The sequence below is a fragment of the Rana temporaria genome, chromosome 9 (genome assembly GCF_905171775.1).
Source record: "Rana temporaria chromosome 9, aRanTem1.1, whole genome shotgun sequence".
NCBI lineage: Eukaryota > Metazoa > Chordata > Amphibia > Anura > Ranidae > Rana > Rana temporaria.
This window is the reverse complement of record NC_053497.1, coordinates 160,858,351-160,876,811: the sequence shown is the minus strand read 5'-3', so window position 1 is coordinate 160,876,811 and position 18,461 is coordinate 160,858,351. Positions and strand designations below refer to the sequence as shown.

General features: G+C 43.5%; 1 protein-coding gene across 2 annotated transcripts in view; it reads left to right on the top strand.

Moving 5' to 3' along the window:
* SCAI (suppressor of cancer cell invasion) overlaps positions 1-18,461 on the top strand; it is a 1,073,481-nt gene that overhangs the window by 783,873 nt on the left and 271,147 nt on the right. For both annotated transcript variants that reach the window (XM_040324877.1, XM_040324876.1), the window contains one exon: positions 14,410-14,491. In XM_040324877.1, the coding sequence (XP_040180811.1) occupies positions 14,410-14,491 (82 nt within the window). The remainder of the gene's footprint in view (positions 1-14,409; positions 14,492-18,461) is intronic.

Genomic DNA, 18,461 nt, shown 5'->3' with positions numbered 1-18,461 from the left:
GAACTTCAGTTGGGGACACAGGCATCGGAATTTCAGTTGGGGACACATGCATCGGAATTTCAGTTGGGTTCACAGGCATCGGAACTTCAGTTGGGGACACAGGCATCGGAACTTCAGTTGGGGACACAGGCATCGGAACTTCAGTTGGGGACACAGGCATCGGAACTTCAGTTGGGGACACAGGCACCGGAACTTCATTTGGGGACACAGGAACCGGAACTTCATTTGGGGACACAGGAACCGGAACTTCATTCGGGGACACAGGCACCAAAACTTCAGTCAGGGACACATAGGCACCAAAGCTTCAGTCGGGATCACAGGCACCAGAACTTTAAGTGGGGACGCTTTTTACTGGGACTACAGTTGGGGACACAAACATCGGAACTTTAAGAAGGGGTACTGGCACCAGGACTTCAATCAGGGCAGCAGATAAAGGAACTGCAGACTGGGCGGCTGACACAGGCGCTGGCACATCAGGCAGAACAGCAGGTACCGGCACAACAGGCTGAACAGGTACATCGGACTGGACAGTAGTCACTGGAATGTCAGACTGGGGCACAGGAGCTTCAAGCTGGATAGCAGGCAGAGATTTAGTGGTAGCAGGAAGGCTCCTAATGGTACCCACTTGAAGAACCTTTGGGCGAGTTGGGCAAAGAGAAATAAAGTGCCCTCTTTTTCCACAGTAGAAACAAAGGCCATAGCCTCTCCTCCGCTCTCTTTCAACTTTAGATAGCTTGGACCGGATGGCCTCTGATCTCCATGGGTTCCACATCTTCCAGGGTAGGTGTGTGTACATCCACAGGAGTGTCTAGGCTTTGTGGGGTTAAATCCTCTGGAGCGTCTAGGCTTTGTGGGGTTAGAGCTTCATAGCTTGGCACATACTGGGATGGCTTGGTGTCGTATCTGTACAGGGTATTCCTGTCCCTGGATACCCATAGGCCACGTGAGCAGAAAGCAGACTTGGCAACACTGGTTTTCTTAGAAACAGGAATGTGAGAGTCCAGAGCAAACATAAATGCTTCCCAGCTGTCCAAGACTGGACTCCTTTCCTGTAAAAGCTGACTTGACTTGACGCAGCTAACACCTGACCCAGCCTTAGCACCACTATCTCTGGGAATTGACAAATTCCCAGCCAATCTCTGGAGAACTGTGACTCACTTACTCTTGGTGGCTAGAATGTCGATCACGAGAAAGTGGAAGGACTCTAAGCCGCCATCTCCCAACGATGCTATTGACCTGACCAACCTTCATAACGTGTATGAGAAGATTTTAGCATCATCCCTAGGTTCTCTACATACATACTCGATCCACTGGGCTCCATGGAATTTCTGGTATGATAACTTGGCATGATTCACTTCACTTTATTTATTTCACTTTATTTGTTTATAGAATAGTTACTACTCATTGAGGTGGAGGACACCTCCCGGACACTATGAATCCCCTCGGGGGTGTTTGGGAGGATTGAGTCCCCCAAATCTACGGTTATTGTCACAATTTTGAATTAACTCTACAATTTTCTAGGAGTTTTTCTATCGTATATGTGCGAATATTTGCTATGTTAATTTTATCTACTTGGCGCTTTTATCTCTGTACTCGCAAATGTATACTATTTCACCTCATGTATGATGTACCGCACTGTCTTATTATCTACTACTGTATAATTTTAAAATTATAATAAAAATATATTGAAATAAAAAAAAAATCCCACCCTTCTTTTATTCTGGGGGGGGTCACCTCCAAGCATCCTGCAAATACTTGCCTATTAAGATGATTTTATTTCTCATTACCAGCGCTGTAATGTTGCTCAGGTCCTATGATTGTCGACCACTTATTGTTTATACTGTATTGTTAAGATTTTGTAATATATCATTAATGATTTATTTTATTGGGAAATATCCAGTACTGACCGTAAGTAAAATATTGATAAAGTTTTCTCTTAAATATTTCTATATCACTTTCATATCCTTAAGCGTCGCTGCTCCAAGGAGAATAAATGTAATGTTTGTAGACGTTCCTCAGAACTGAGGTCATTCAGCATAAGCTTTGATGCCCTTCTCTTGACTCTCTCCAGTTCAAGGACATCCTAACTTAGGATTGGTGACCAGAACTGGACAGGATAATTAAGATGTGTTCAAACCAGTGGTAGTTAAAGTGGTAGTGTTATCTCTTCAGAAAATACCCTTTTAAATGCATGCTAATAGTCTTCTGGCCTTGCTCCAGCTTGGCATTGCATGATCTTGCTAAGCCTGTCATCTACTAGGAACCCAAGATCTTTTTCTAACCTTGATTCCCTCAGTTTTCCTCCTTTAACTTAAATAGATACTTTTAGCTCTTGAGTGTATTACTTTACAGTTTCCTACACTGGACCTCATTTGCTATATAGCTGTCCACCAGGGCCATCTTAATAGCATCATTGGCCCCTGGGCAAAGTAATGCTACAGGGCCCTTACAATTTTTCCCCAATTTACGCACCTACTTTACAGAGAGTCACTTGCTACTGTCCCCTGCTACCAGATTCAGCGTGTCACTTGCCACCGTCACCTGCTTCCAGATTCAGCGTGTCACTTGCCACTGTCACCTACCTCCAGATTCAGCATGTCACTTGCCACTGTCACTTGCCTCCAGATTCAGCATGTCACATGCCACCGTCACCTGCCTCTCTATTTAGCGTGTCACTTGCCACCATCACCTGCCTCCAGATTCAGCGTGTCACTTCCCACTGTCACCCGCCACCAGATTCAGCATGTCAATTGGCACCGTCCCCTGCCACCATATTCAGCGTGTCACTTGCCACTGTCCCCTGTCAAAAAAACAGCAACGTTTTACCGTCAGCGCCTGCCCCAGTGTGAAAGCAGCCTAAGAGTGAGGGAGTGAATGAGACAGAGGGGAGGGTCTGAGAGACGGAGGGGATCGAGGGCTGAGACAGACCACATAGCACTGTCCCTTCCTGCAGTCCCTCCTCTGCTCACCCCCCTCTGTGAGCTGGCATGTATGTATAGGATGCCGGTTCCCTTATGGCCATGCAGTGGCAGTGCAGAGTCTCCCTCTAGATCCAGGTGGTGCTCTCGCTGCTCTGCTCCTTCCAGTGGCTCCTTGGCAGTTCCTTTCTTCCGGGCTCCCAGACAGCCTGTCCTCTGGCCCGGGCCGCACGGCGCACAGTTCCTGGAACAGAGAGAAGTTGGAGGAATACAAGTTCTGGGAGCGCGGGGGGAGGCTGCCCTTGCTCCTGTTCATCTTTTCGGTTGTCAGGGAGGGGGTGGATCTGTTCTCCCTCCCTCCTCGACTTTTACATCCAACTCCCCTCCTCGCTGGCCACCTTCCCCGAATCCCCACGGTTTGCTGCCTAACTCTGCATAAAAAAAACGTCCTGATGACCAGTACATGCCTGCATCATGATATCGGAGCAGAGAGCCGGAGCCGCAGGGGGGGTCAGACACTGCTTGACATGTCCGGCCCTGATTGGGCCCCAGGCGAACTTGGGGCCCTCGGGCCATGCCTAGGGGTGCCCACTCAGTAAGACGGCCCTGTGTCCGCCCCTCTATTTTAACTAGGTATTTTGTTAAAGTTGCTATATTTTGTTGTGAAGTTGTTGCCCTGTTTAGATTTGTATCATCAGCATACACTCATACACTAAGATTAAATTTGCTTTGATATAAGAGTGATTTGGTTTAAGAGCATGCTTCCGGAACGAATTATGCTCTTAAACCAAGGTTTCACTGTATATGTATGATGAACTGTTTGTACTATTTGGTGTTTTTCTAGATATAGCAAGTTGCTGGCTTTATATGAGTAGTTCAATTTGTACTCCACAAGATGCCACTGTCAAAGTGTTATTTTGTGGGGGGTTTTTCCCACTTCTGTTAGCCTCTCATTGGGGCACATCATGTTCATTTCAGGTGCATTCACTTGTAACTAATAATCATTAGTTTCAGAGCAGACATAGGCTATATATATATATATATATATATATATATATATACAGTAAAAACGTGATATGCGAGCATAATTCGTTCAAGAAACATGCGTGTAATCCAAAGTACTTTTTTACAGGGTATAAAAGAGAAGAGAGGCACCTTTAAGTGTAGCAATACATTGCTAAATGTTGTTCCTTCATTAAATGTAACCCTATTGCTACACTTAGAGACTCCTCTTCTTTTTTATACTCAGTTGTGACATGACACTACTCTTCTATCAAGACATTGCTTGTTGATCAAGACAAAATGTATTAAAACGTTTTGCTTGTCTTGCAAAACGCTCTCAAACCAAGGTTTTACTGTACATATATATATAACTCAATGTGTGATTTTTGTCACTCGGCCCATCCTCCGAAGATGTTTTGTTAATGACTAAATGCATCAGTGACTGGCCTAGCAGTGATGACATCACGCATGCCCGATCGCTTACCAGTTGTAGTGTTTGAAGTCGACAGCCTGCTGCTCTCCTGTTATACAAAACAAATGCCTTTTATGTTTTGTATGAAGGTAATTGTAGCCATTTTTTAAAAGAAATCCTTGTTATATCATGATGGGCTTTTACCCTGAAAGTTTTCCTTTTTTTTTTTCTCATTGTAAGTCTCCCCTATACGCTCTGTGATCCATTGACGGTTGCCCTCCTGCATAAACTTGCCACTACCTGTTTAACCATGATAATTTATGGTCCTGGACATCTGGTAAGAAGTTTGAGTGTGAGGGTGCTGCTGGTGATGGGTCCCTTTAATTTCATTCTGCACAGATCATTCCTTCATTGTAATGTTTTGCACTTATGGACTATTTAAAAAAAAAAAATTATTTTTTTTGCATTATTAAGATTGAGTTCTATTTTACACATGGACACTTTTTCACTTTTTATGTACAAATGAATGCTACATATTGTTGCACTATTTGGAGCACTGTTTTTTTTTTTCCTTTTATAATTTACTAACTCGTTTAACCACTTGACAACCAGGCCAATTCTGGCACTTTGCTCGAAAATTACACAAAACCCCCAAACATTATATATGTTTTTTTTTTTCAGAAACCCTAAAGAATACAATGCCGCTCATTTTATCTCGCACGGTATTTGTGCAGCAATTTTTCAAACACTTTTTTTTTTGAAAAAAAAATGTTTCATGCTTTAAAAAAAAAAACTGTAAAGTTAGCCAATTTTTTTTTCATAATGTGAAAGATGAAGTTACGCCGAATAAATAGATACCTTACATGTCAAGCTTCAAAATTGCACACGCTCGTGGAATGGCACCAAACTTCGGTACTTAAAAATCCCCATAGGCGACACTTTAAAATGTTTTACTGGTTGCATGTTTTGAGTTACAGAGGAGGTCTAGGGCCAAAATTATTGCTCTCGGTGACACCTCACAAGTGGTTTGAACACTGTTTTCATATGTGGACGAGACTTATGTATGCGTTCACTTCTGCGTGCAAGCACACGGGGACAGGGGCACTTTAAAAAAAAAATGTTTTCATTGTTAATGTTACTTAATTTGGGGGCGTGGTCTGCCAGCGCCGGAGATGGCTGCCTAGACAGAGAGCTCGTCAGCCCGAGGGGGAAGGAGACGCTACACAGGCCCTAACAGCAACGCCATCGAGAGCCATCCTCACTCCTCAGCGCCCGGACACCCTGAGGAACGATGTCCAGAAAGAGGATGACGGATCCGTAGCCTCAGAAGCTGACAGCATTCTTCTCCTCGCCACAGCACAAGGTCAGTCAGACCAAACATGGCGGCGGCGGCTCCAGCAGCCTACACGGATCTCCCTGACGAGATTCCGGAGGAAAACACTACACACAGCCCTCCGCTGTCCCCCACAACTAGAGCGGGTGATAATCCCCTCACAGGCAGCCCGGCTAAAGCCCGAATGCAGCTAGACAGCCAGCCAGTGGACTCCGCACTAATTGAGCCCTAGGCCTTCAGTCCTCTGAAATCTAACCAGGCCTTACAGTCTTCAATGGCGTCTTTCCCCACCTCAGGCCAGCCAGTCATGGACACTACCTTAAAAGACATGCTGCTCTCACTGCAGGGATCTTTAATGTCTGATCTGTCCTCCTTATTCACCAAAATGTCGGCTGACATGCATGTTATGGACAATGGAGTATCCCACTTGGAAGATAGTATGGAGGAATGTACCTCGACTGTAAATGAGCTTATAGATTCAATGCATGAAGTGAAAGATGAAAAGTCCTGGATGAGACGCAAAATAGCAGATTTAGAGGACAGGTCCAGGAGAAACAACGTGAAGCTGAGAGGAATCCCTGAATCAATCCTTCCGATCGACCTGCCTAGATATGCTAAAGATTTAATGCATACAATCCTCCCTGATGCGTCACCTAGAGATCTGATTGTGGATCGCATCCACAGAATCGCAAAGCCATCACACCTTGCTGCCTCAGTGCCCAGAGATGTACTAATGAGAGTTCACTTTTTTCATGTAAAGGAAAGGCTCCTCATAACAGCAAGGAATAATCCACAACACCCAGGGCCATACGAAGGGGTCTCTCTTTACGCTGACCTATCCAAATTCACCCTGCAACTGCGGAGGCAACTCAATCCAGTCACCAAAGGGTTGCACAATCACAAAATTCAATTCAAATGGCGTTACCCAGCCTCCCTGCTGATTAACAAAAATGGAGCAACGCATGTGATTCACAGCCTGGAGAAAGGGCTTCAACTACTACATACCTGGGGGATACTCCCTGATCCGGCACATCCTCCAGAGGCTCCCCTGACTCAAAGGGGGCCACGCCAGCCACACAGTCCACTTGACAAACTGTTCGGCTTCTGTGATCATTGGGCCTTTATATCTACCAAGTTATTGCCCCCTCGGCTACCAGCCTTTCCTTCAATTGTTTTCTTCATTGTTCTTTTTAGTATTACTGTTTTACTCTGATTTGACTTTGATCCCCTCATAGTGGCTTAGCTGGGTGTATCCACCCTCTATCCCACCGTTTGACTCTGTTGGTGGCTACGCCACCTGCTTTAGTTACTAAGCACATTCTGATTGGACTACACCTTGTTCTATTTCCTCAGAATAACTTTGCCTTTTTGCAGATACAACCTATTAGTGACGAATTCCTGCAACTACCCGGAATCCTCTGGACTCATCGTGAGCCGCCAAGTTCCGAGCCACGAGTATCCGGAGCCTGCATCTAACCGTAAGTGCCTGGTCCAGCCCCTGGACGCACTCACCTCACAATGCCACTCAACATACTGTCCATTAATGCGAACGGGCTCAACCACCCGGCCAAAAGACATTCCTTATGGAAGACGGCCCTGGACCTACAGTGTGATATCTTGTGCGTTCAGGAGAATCACTTTATGTCTACAGCGGCTCCTATTTGCAGGCATAGACACTTTAACCAGATTTTCTCCGCACCGTTCACCTCTAAGAAGAGTGGTGTGTTGATTGCAATCAAAGACTCAATCTCATTTCATTTGAAACAGTCAGTCATTGACCCAGAGGGTCGTTTTGTAATCCTTATCTGTACCATTAACAATGTCGTATTCACCTTAGTTAATGTATATGCTCCGAATGCCAAACAGATGAGATTTTTCCAAAAATTGATGTCTATTATCCATCCCATAAAGCAGGGTCGACTACTACTTTGTGGCGACTTAAATCTTGTACCGGAGGTCCACCTGGACTCCACTTCAGCGACAAAATGCAGAGAATCCCCTCTGAAGGCATTCATGAGCAAACATGATCTTTTTGATGTATGGAGGTGCCTACATGGGACGGAGAGGGATTACTCCTACTTCTCTCCCTTCCATGGTACGTACTCGCGCATAGACTTATTTTTGACAGACAAGTGGTTATTGCAAGACATTAGTGCGGCAGAAATCCACACCACATCATGGTCCGATCACGCCCCCATCACGATCTCTCTGACGGATCTTCCGAGACAAACGCAATCCTATCTCTGGAGGGTGAACAATTATATCTACTGTCCAGAAATCAAAGATAGATTGCAGGAATACTTTGGCGACATTGTCGGCTCTGTATCGGACCCGGGTGTGGTGTAGAATGCACACAAAGCATTTATCAGGGGGGTGTTGATAAAGAGCAGCCCCCAACTTAAGAATAAAATATTACTGCAAATTGACTCCCTTACCTCTCAGATAGCTGACCTAGAAACGCAAAACAAGTCAACTACCCTACCATCACGATCGGCGCAAATATTGTCCCTGTGGCAGGAACTGAGACTTCTTCTCCTACATTCATTTGAAAACATGCAGAGAAAGCTGAAAGCTGTCTCGTACTCCACGTCCAATAAGGCGGGCAAGGCTCTTGCCCGGAGAATCAAGGGCTGCAGAATAAAAAGTAAAATAGACCATCTATTCCATCCTCGCACAAAAGCGGAACTTAGAGACCCTCAAAAGATAGCGGACGCTTTCAGCCACTACTACAGCGACCTTTATAACTTGAGCTGTGACCCCGACACGCACCAACCTACTTCCGACGATATCAATAGATTTCTTGACCAAGTAGCTTTACCTGAACTGACGGTAGAACAGCTGTCCCGCTTGAATGACCCTTTCACTGTCAAGTTGATATTAGCTACGATAGCTTCACTCCCAAAGGGTAAATCACCGGGCCCAGATGGCCTTTCAGGGGAATACTATAAGCAATATGGTGATCTACTAGCCCCCCATTTGATTTCCCTTTTCAATACTATAGCCTCCTCCTCTAAATTCCCGAAAGAGTCCTTACAAGCAGTGATAGTCACTCTGCCCAAACTGGGGAAGGACCCCATACACCCGCAAAACTTCCGCCCCATCTCGCTTTTAAACCTTGACTTAAAGATATATGCTAAAACTCTGGCCACAAGACTGATCGACATAATGCCCACGTTAATACATAGGGATCAATCCGGATTCACAGCGGGTAGGCAAACTTCGGACACCACTAGACGACTTATTGATATAATCCATTATGCCGAGTCCACTGGAACGCCTTCTCTGCTCCTATCTCTGGACGCAGAGAAGGCGTTTGATAGAATACTTTGGGGCTACCTTAAACAAGTCCTCAGAAAATTTGGATTCAAGGGCCAGATCCTAAATGCTTTGTTGGCTCTGTATTCCACCCCCTCAGCCAGAGTGTTCTCTGAGGGCATGCTTTCCAGGCCATTTGACATATCTAACGGTACAAGACAAGGATGCCCCCTCTCCCCGTTAATTTTCAACCTCCTGATCGAACCCCTAGCAGAGCACATCCGGAAGAACCCCAAAATAACTGGCTTCAGGATCGGCCCCCATCACCACAAGATACGTTTATTTGCGGATGAGGTTATCATCATGCTGTCCAATCCAACATCCTCTCTGGTAGAGACCCATAATACTCTGCAATGGTTTAGTAAGGTCTCTTACTATAAAGTAAATACTACTAAATCTTACATTTTGGACTTGGGTTTAGATGCCACCACTAAAAATTTGTTACAAAATCAATGCCCCTTTGCATGGGCCGATAACGACGTATCGTACCTGGGGATCAAGCTCACGAGAAAAACGAAAAATCTCTTCGCAACTAACTTTAAGCCCTTCCTTGCCAAACTCCAGGTAGACATACAGATCCTAGCTAAACACGAACTGTCCTGGTCAGGAAGGTTGGCAGCTTTCAAAATGATGTACCTGCCCCAGGTACTTTACTTATTTCGTACTATTCCTATACCCATTCCCAAATCTTATTTTAGATCCCTTCAAACGATGCTCAACAGGCTATTATGGCAGGGAAAAAAAACCTGTTGCGCAAAACACATGCTAACCAAACATAAACTAGCGGGTGGGGCCGGATCTATAGATTTATATCTATAGAAGACTATTATTGGGCATCGGTAATGACTCGGCTTCGGGACTGGTTTCAGACGCCTCCAATTACCCCTTGGAGCCATTTGGAATCCGCTTTACTCCAACACCATAACTTAAAAAGCTGGGTACTGGGCACCCCATTAGGAATCCCCGTCTCCAGCTCACTTCCACCTACTATGAAAGTAGCCGCCAATGCGTGGCGTAAAATTGTAAACATGGGCAGCACTTCTGAGCACGCCTTCTCCCCACCTCTCCCAATTGACTTACTACAGCACTTCACGTCAGACCTTTCCCTCACAAAATGGAAATCTCAGGGAATAGCTCTCCTTGGAGATATTCTCCAAGATGGGTCACTGCTACCATTTGCTCAATTACAAGAGAAGTTTAGCCTCCAATATACTGAACTCTTCAACTACCTTAGAATAAAGCACTGCTTTGAACGCATCACCACCCTGAGTTACACCATCCCCCCTGGGGTATGGTTGTTCCTGACAGATAAAAAAACACGCACTAAGGGAATATCCCTTTTTTACAATCTCTCTCAACAAAAATGCATTTTCTCCAAATCAAAACCACACTTCCACTGGGACGCGGATCTGGGTCATACCTTTTCCGAGTCGCAGTGGCAGATAGCACTACGCTCCATATACAAGTCCACCAAGAACTCTGCCTTCTGGGAACTTGCACAAAAAATATCTCTCCGGTGGTATCTTACCCCCACGAGGATAGCGAAATTCAGCCCGTCCACGTCTGAGAACTGCTGGAGATGCAACTCAGGCAGGGGAGACCTCCTGCATATCCTATGGACATGCCCTCTCATACAACCGTACTGGACAGCGATATTCTGTATTCTCACGGATATCTCCCAAACTCAGTTAGACCCTACCCCTGCTTTGGCATTGCTGAACTTGACGATTGACCTAATACACCCCAAGTACAGAGTGGTATTGACCAACGTTCTCCTCGTATCGAGACTGTCTATCACAAGACTATGGAAAACTACACAAATACCATCAGTGGAACACACCTTAGACCAGGTTAATGTACATTATAATTACGAATTGATGCTAGCATCCAGCGAGGGCCACCTCCAAAAGATGCAACACATATGGGAACCCTGGTCGCAATGGACCAGTTCAGAGGATTATCTGTGAATAGGCCATATTACACAGTATGTCAACTGAATCCTCGCCTGTACCATAGGCGATGATATGATGATCACACTAAGTATACTTATTCCTGAAAAGTATTACCTGTTTTCTTTTATTTCTGAGATGCCATGAGTATTTTGATTACCTTGTATATGTATTTGATCGGAATACTGACACTTTATATTTACCTTCTTTTTTCTGTACTCCTTGTGCAAAAACTTTTCAATAAAAACTGTTGATTAAAAAAAAAAAAATGTACTTAATTTTTTTTTTATTTTGACACTTTAAAAAAATTCCTATTACAAGGAATGTAAACATCCATTGTAATAGGAATATGACATGATCGGACATCTTTACAGTGAGATATGGGGTCAATAAGACCCCACATCTCACCTCTAGGTTGGGAAGCCTAAAATAATAATAAAAAAAAATCACTGCTTCCTAGCCGAAGCCTCGCCATTTTTTTTAAATGCAGAGGCTGGGCATGACGTCATAACATCGCGCCTGGCCTCCGACGATCATAGAGACTCTGGCGACCATCTGGTCCGCCAGAAATCTGTTTTTCAACTGCTGCTAAGTGAAGCACACTATGGACTTGACTCCCTTGCTGGCTTTTTGGGAGCAGAAGCAGACGGAGCTCAACTGAAAAAATTCAGTTGAAGGGAGTTTTACCACTTCCAAACCGGGCCATTGTCATATATGAGGTCCGCAGGAACACTCTGTCCCTCTGGGCGGGCATCATGTGACGTCCTGGGCTTCTCGACGCCCCTGCGGGCCACCGGGGGCCCACAGTGAGGCGATCGGGAATGAGGACTGTCCCTCAGGACTCAGCCCATCCCAGATTAGTGTAAAGAGCCAATAAAAATGGTCTCTTTATCGCGTGACTGGCTGTGTCCAATCACAGCCGGTCACATGCATTGTCCTCGTGCACGGCTTGTCACACTGACAAAGCCCATCCTCGATCACGGTAAGGAGCCAATGAAATTGTCCAATCACAGCCGGTCACAGAATGTCAACAATCTGTGGTAACGAGCTGTTACCGGGCTCTCGCTCATTACCACCTACAGTATACACCAAACACACTGATTGCCCCCCCCCAATAAAGAGGACCTGTCGCCACCCATCAAAGTACCTGCCACAGCCCACCCGAGTAACTATCACCAGCCCATCAGCGTACCCGAGTACCTGTCACCAGCCCATCAGCGTACCCAAGTACCTATCTGCAGCCCATGCCTTATAGAATATATGTTGGGGTGTTTGCCCACAAAATGACTCCATTTTGGACAGCTATTTCTCTGTCTTGGTGCTCCAGGACCTTCAAAAGTGTGATGGGTAGGAATGAAATCATATGTGTAATTTATGCTCCTAGAATACCTGAAGATTATACTTCAATGGTGGACCCCTCCATTTGGCCAGGCTGTGTAAAAGTCTCATACATTTGGTATCGCCATACTTGTGAAAGATTAGCAGAATGTATCAACACATATCTAAAAGCCCCCTTACCACCACTCTCCACCCTGCCATCTTCCACCACCAGCAGCTGCAGTCAGTGCATGCATGTATATAATGCATGAAGGTAAAAAATATATAAACAAATAACCAGTTTAAAAACCTCTAAATAGAAATTGTGCAAATGTAGTTACACTACATCATTGTTAAAATGGAATATCCCAAAATAGTGAGAATAGATCTTTGTGCAAATTGCCAATCTTCATCAGCCAAGATCACCACTGTGCTAAAAATGCATGAAAATTTCCTATTATCAGAATATACACCCTTTGTAATTTATAGGGCCAAACAACACATTGCCATGTGTCATTGTCACCACATTCCACTCTATTCCAAATCACTCCCCCAGATCACGAAAAGGCACCCTGGAATCACTCCAGGTAGGATAACATGAAAGGCTCATAGTGTAGTAAATCTAAAAACCCATTTCTATTAAGTTAAAAACATGCTTACAGTGTTCAGGAATGAATAAACCATGCAAATGGGATAATCAAAGATGGTGCAAGGCCAACTCCCAGTTCCGGCCCTTGTGTCTGACATCGCTTCCTCTAAAGCCGCGTTCACACGGTCGGAATTTCCGATGGAAAAAGTCCGATGGGAGCTTTTCATCGGATATTCCGAACGTGTGTATGCCCCATTGGACTTTTTCCGTTGGAATTTCTGATGGACTTGGATAGAGAGCAGGTTCTCTATTTTTCCGTCGGAAATTCCGACTGAGTTTTGCCTGGCCAAAAGTCTGACCGTGTGTACGCGGCATAAGCGTTTTTTCACCTGACTTTTCAAGTCTCTCTTTCCTCTTGAAAATAGAAGATCCGTCCATCCTTGCTTTGTAACTTTACCCTCATTCTTACTGGATTAATTGCTCCCCTGGCAGCTAGGGGAAATATTCTGCTTCAGGAGTGCCACTCCTGAGCTCATATCCCCAACATCACAAAACTTGGCTTATTTGTTGGGATGTATTAACTTTGGACTAGCCGCTAACACTTTTCTCCCTACCCCACTTTTTAACTGTAACTCAACTACTAATCTTTGGTGCCTGCACCTACCTCTGTATCACCACCTTTCTTTAAACTGGCTCCAGCCAACACCTGATGGGTAAGGTGTATACTCCTATCCAGGTTGCTGATGCTTTGCAATGTTGCAAGCTAATTCTCTAGATCTAGCATCTGGGCTTAGAAAAGAGCTTCCTCACATCTAGCACAGCAGTATTTGCCCTCAATCGGTGTTCAAGGAACTTGTACATGGAGCAAGGTGTACACTATTGCTGCAGAACATGTAACCCACTAACGTAATGGGGATATTCATTTTGTATTAATAGACTTTTATTTAAGTAACATTTTTGCATTATTTATTTTCAAATGTTTGAAAATGTCACTCTAATAGCACCCTTTGGTACCCATGATGACCCTCGGTCACAACCAGTGACCCTTGGCTCTCTCACAGTGACCCCCTCAGCACTCATGGTGCCTGCTTTACACTCAGTACCCACTCAGTACTCACAGCACCTCTTCAATGCTCACAGTGCCTTTCTATACTCACCGCATTCTAGTACTCACAGTGCCCATCGGTTCTCATAGTGCCCTTCAGTGCAAAAAGTTTGTATACCATTAAAATGTCCAACTTCATCTAAATACATTGTTGGCTTAGTCAGGGATGAGGATACTGCTCCTTTATGGAATGTTACTCACAAAAAAACGATTGATAGTCTATAGTTTTCTTCACCAGTTTACTGTATAAGCTAGCCATAAGGTGCTCATAAATATTAGATGCTCTTGTCCTGATCCAGTGAAAGGTTTGCAGTTGCTATGATCTGGAATGAGATGCCTGAAGATTTGCCATTTTTTTTCCCCGAAGCTGGAACTGTGTTTTTTATCATTGTGCCAATATACCTGACAAAGAATATAACTGTTATCCTGATGTTTAACCTGTCAATTTTACTAAATTGTTTTTTTACAGCCTTCATCCTGGAGATCTCTACCCCTTTACCAGGAAACCCTTATTTATTATTGTGGATTCATCTAACAGCGTGGCATACAAGGTATTACAGCTTAAATTTTTTCTGAATATGACATAGCTATCAGGACTTTGCAGATTACTGTACATTAACTAAATTACTAGCTGCACGTAGATTAAAAGACTGTTCAGCCAGGATGTCCTTACATTTTCTTTATAGTAGAAGTATGGTGACAGCTGTTGGGCCTCCAGGGATTGGCCACAAGCTGATATTGTTAGGAGTACCAGCACCAACAGTTGTGACGCCAACTGCTCCTAGCAGACAATGCCTATGTTTGATGCGATATCTGTAGCGGTCAGCAGCACAAGGTGTGGACTGGCTCTGATCTGCATTTTGAAGCTTTCAATTGGAACCAGAAGTTGTTGTTTGTTCAACTTACATTTTTATTCTTTTTACACAAACTTCAGAAATTTTCAATCCATGTGACAAGAAAAAGGCACTTCAAAAGAGTTACAAATGCTCACAAAAGTGATAATACAATAAGTCTTTAGTCAGACATTGGTTTGATAGTAGCAAATGTACAGTATATATAGAAAGGAAAATAATAAAGGCAAACAAAAAAAGAAAGACTCCAAAAACAGGGGAGGGAGTTTAGTTTTGATTAGTGCCTGTCTCAGTTAGTACTGTCTTGGTTGTTATGGGCATATGTAGGGAAGTTAAAGTGGAAGTAAACCCTCCTATTGTTTTCAGCCAAGGAAGCCGCCATCTTGGCCTCTGTTTAATCTGCAACTGCCACGATTCTGCACATGTGATCAGTTATGAAACCAGCCATTGGATGGTTTGACAGTTTGGTTGAGAGCACAAGCAAATGTGACATCTAGCATTTCCGGCATGCCGGGAATGTTGACTGTTTTTTTAAACTATCAAATAGATGGGTTTACTTCCGCTTTAAGCTACTAAGCATATGTAGGAGTCCCAATACGAGATGCAATTTAGATGCACATCATTCAGTGATTATAATATTAAAATATTTACACAATAGCTGTGCATTCAGAGTGTGTAGGCCAATTTTTCATCTTTTTCAAAGGGCTTCCCATGTTCTATTTTGAACATTAAATGTGAGTTTGAATTGGGTTTGTTCATTGAGTTAAAATATAAAGAGTGTTTTATCTGGAGCACACCTTTGCTTCCAGGCCCCGGCTACAGTTTTTTTTGCCGCTATGAGGGCCTGAATTGGGAAATCTCTTAAGTTGTATGGCCATTGGTCAGTGCCCAGGTGTAGCAGTGCAAGTACTAGGTCTGTTGAGTGTTGATTTGTGAGATAATTTGATAGAGGATTCCCAGTGTGTTACACATTTAGAGTATCGAAGAGGCCATTCTGTTGCTTGCTGCCATTGCATTCCTGAAAATGTTTGAGCTAGATCTGTTTCCCAGAGTTTCATCGTAACAGACTTTTCCAGTTGAAGGTTTAGTAAGGATACAGTAGAGTCACACTATTCCTTTAGCGTGTTAAAGTGCTCCAGAAGCTAGAGAAAAACATTCCTTGTGATAAAGGTTTGCATAGGTCATCTCAAAGCAAACAAGACTCTGACACATAGATACAGTATTTATAAAAATATTTATTGGGAATGAGGTATGTTCTGTGTAAATTCTCAAAGCATTTGTGTCTCCATTATATAGTTGGTTGAGAGTGTTCAAACTCAAAAATCACCAATTTTGGAAGTAAGGAGTTTTAGGGCAGGTTCACACCATGCCCACACAGCGTAATCCTGTACAATTCACACGACATGCAAAACGCACTCCATTTGCAATCTGCAGCAGGTGTCAATACAAACTTGACATCCAAAACACAGGTCGCAAACACAGTGCGTTTGCTTGCAACAGATCGCTTGGAACTTTGTACCATGTGATCCGGTTGCAGTGCATTTTAAAAAGTAGTGCACATTTAGTGTGGTGTGATTTAGCCCAATCACAATGAATGGGCTAAAATTGTACCACAAAGGCCTGCACGTGAATCACACAGGAAGGCACAGTGTGCCTTCCCGCGCAATTTAGATCTGTGCGGTGCGATTTCAGTGGGCATGGTTTGAACTGTCCCGTAGGGAAGTCGGGAAAGAACTTATTTTTTCACTAGTAGAAGGCCAATTCACCCAAAACATATTTTAGTTTTTGGTATGTGCTGGGCACTAAGCCACATATAGTTCTTGGGGACTCTATTAGTAAGATCTCTGCGATCTCTTTAATTCATGGGTCTGTACATCTGCATTGCCCATTTTAGTTTTTTCTTATACCCAGTAAAACCTTGGTTTTGAGACCGTTTTGCAAGACGAGCAAAATGATTTAATAAATTTTGCCTCGATATACAAGCGATGTCTTGATATAAGAGTTGTGTCATGTCACAACTGAGTGTAAAAAAGAAGAGAGGAGCCTCTAAGTGTAACAATATGGTTACATTTAACCACTTAAGGACCGCCTCCTGCACATTTACGATGGCAGAATGGCACGGCTGGGCACATGCACGTACAGGTACGTCCTCTTTAAGTGCCCAGCCGCGGGTGCACGCCCGCGACCCGGTCCGAAGCTCTGGGACCCACGGACCCGATCGCCGCTTCAGTCCTGCAATCGGTCCCCAGAGCTGAAGAACGGGGACAGCCGTGTGTAAACACAGCTTCCTCGTTCTTCACTGTGGCGCCGTGATCGATCGTGTGTTCCCTTTTATAGGGAAACACAATCGATGATGTCACACCTACAACCACACACCCCTACAGTTAGAAACACAGATGAGGTCATGCATAACCCCTTCAGCGCCCCCTTGTAGTTAACTCCCAAACTGCTATTGTCATTTTCACAGTAAACAATGCATTTTAAATGCATTTTTTGCTGTGAAAATGACAATGGTCCCAAAAATGTGTCAAAATTGTCCGAAGTGTCCGCCATTATGTCGCAGTCAAGAAAAAAAACGCTGATCGCCGCCATTAGTAGTGAAAAAAAAAATCATAAAAATGCAATAAAACTATCCCCTATTTTGGAAACGTTATAATTTTTGTCAAACCAACCGATAAACGCTTATTGTGATTTTTTTACCAAAAATAGGTAGAAGAATATGTATAGGTCTAAACTGAGGAAAAAAAAAATATATATTTTGGGGGGATATTATAGCAAAAAGTAAAACATATTGCATTTTTTTCAAAATTGTCGCTCTATTTTTGTTTATAGCGCAAAAAATAAAAAAAGCAGAGGTGATCAAATACCACCAAAAGAAAGCTCTATTTGTGGGGAAAAAAGGACGCCAATTTAGTTTGGGAGCCACGTCGCACGATCACGCAATTGTCAGTTAAAGCGATGCAGTGCCGAATCGCAAAAACTGTCCAGGTCCTTTAGCTGCCTAAAGGTCCGGGTCTTAAGTGGTTAATGAAGGTACAAAATTTAGCAACTTATTGCTACACTTAGAGGTGCCTCTCTTCTCTTTTATACCCTGTAAAAAAATGCTTTGATATACAAGTGCTTTGGATTACAAGCATGTTTCTGGAACTAATTATGCTCGCAAACCAAGGTTTTACTGTATTTTGGAGAATGCATCAGAAAGTGCTATGATACAAAAAAGGGGAGTGAAAACTCCCAGGTAGACAGGAACAGAATTAATAATGTTGGCAGCGAGAATTTGATCTTGGTGTAATCAAGTAATATACAGTAAGTAACCATGGGCTGAATCAGGCCTGCAGCTTCCACCTATAACCAAATTATGCCTGGGTAACGTTGTAGTTTTTCTGTTCAAAATACCATTGACTAAATCTGGTCGTAGAACACACTTGATGTCCTAATGTTTGAATATTTAATTATATGGGATTGTATTATTGTTTTGTTTTTTTTGTTTTTTTGGTTGCACTAGATGGACTTGTGTCTTTTCAACCTGACTATGTAACATCTTCCCTTACAAAATAGAAATAGCTCCTGTAATATGTAATTGCGGGTGGAGAAATAAAAAAAAAAGTCAGAATTTCAATCCAAAAAGCAATTTTCTGATAATAGATTTTATTACATAATCTAGTACAGT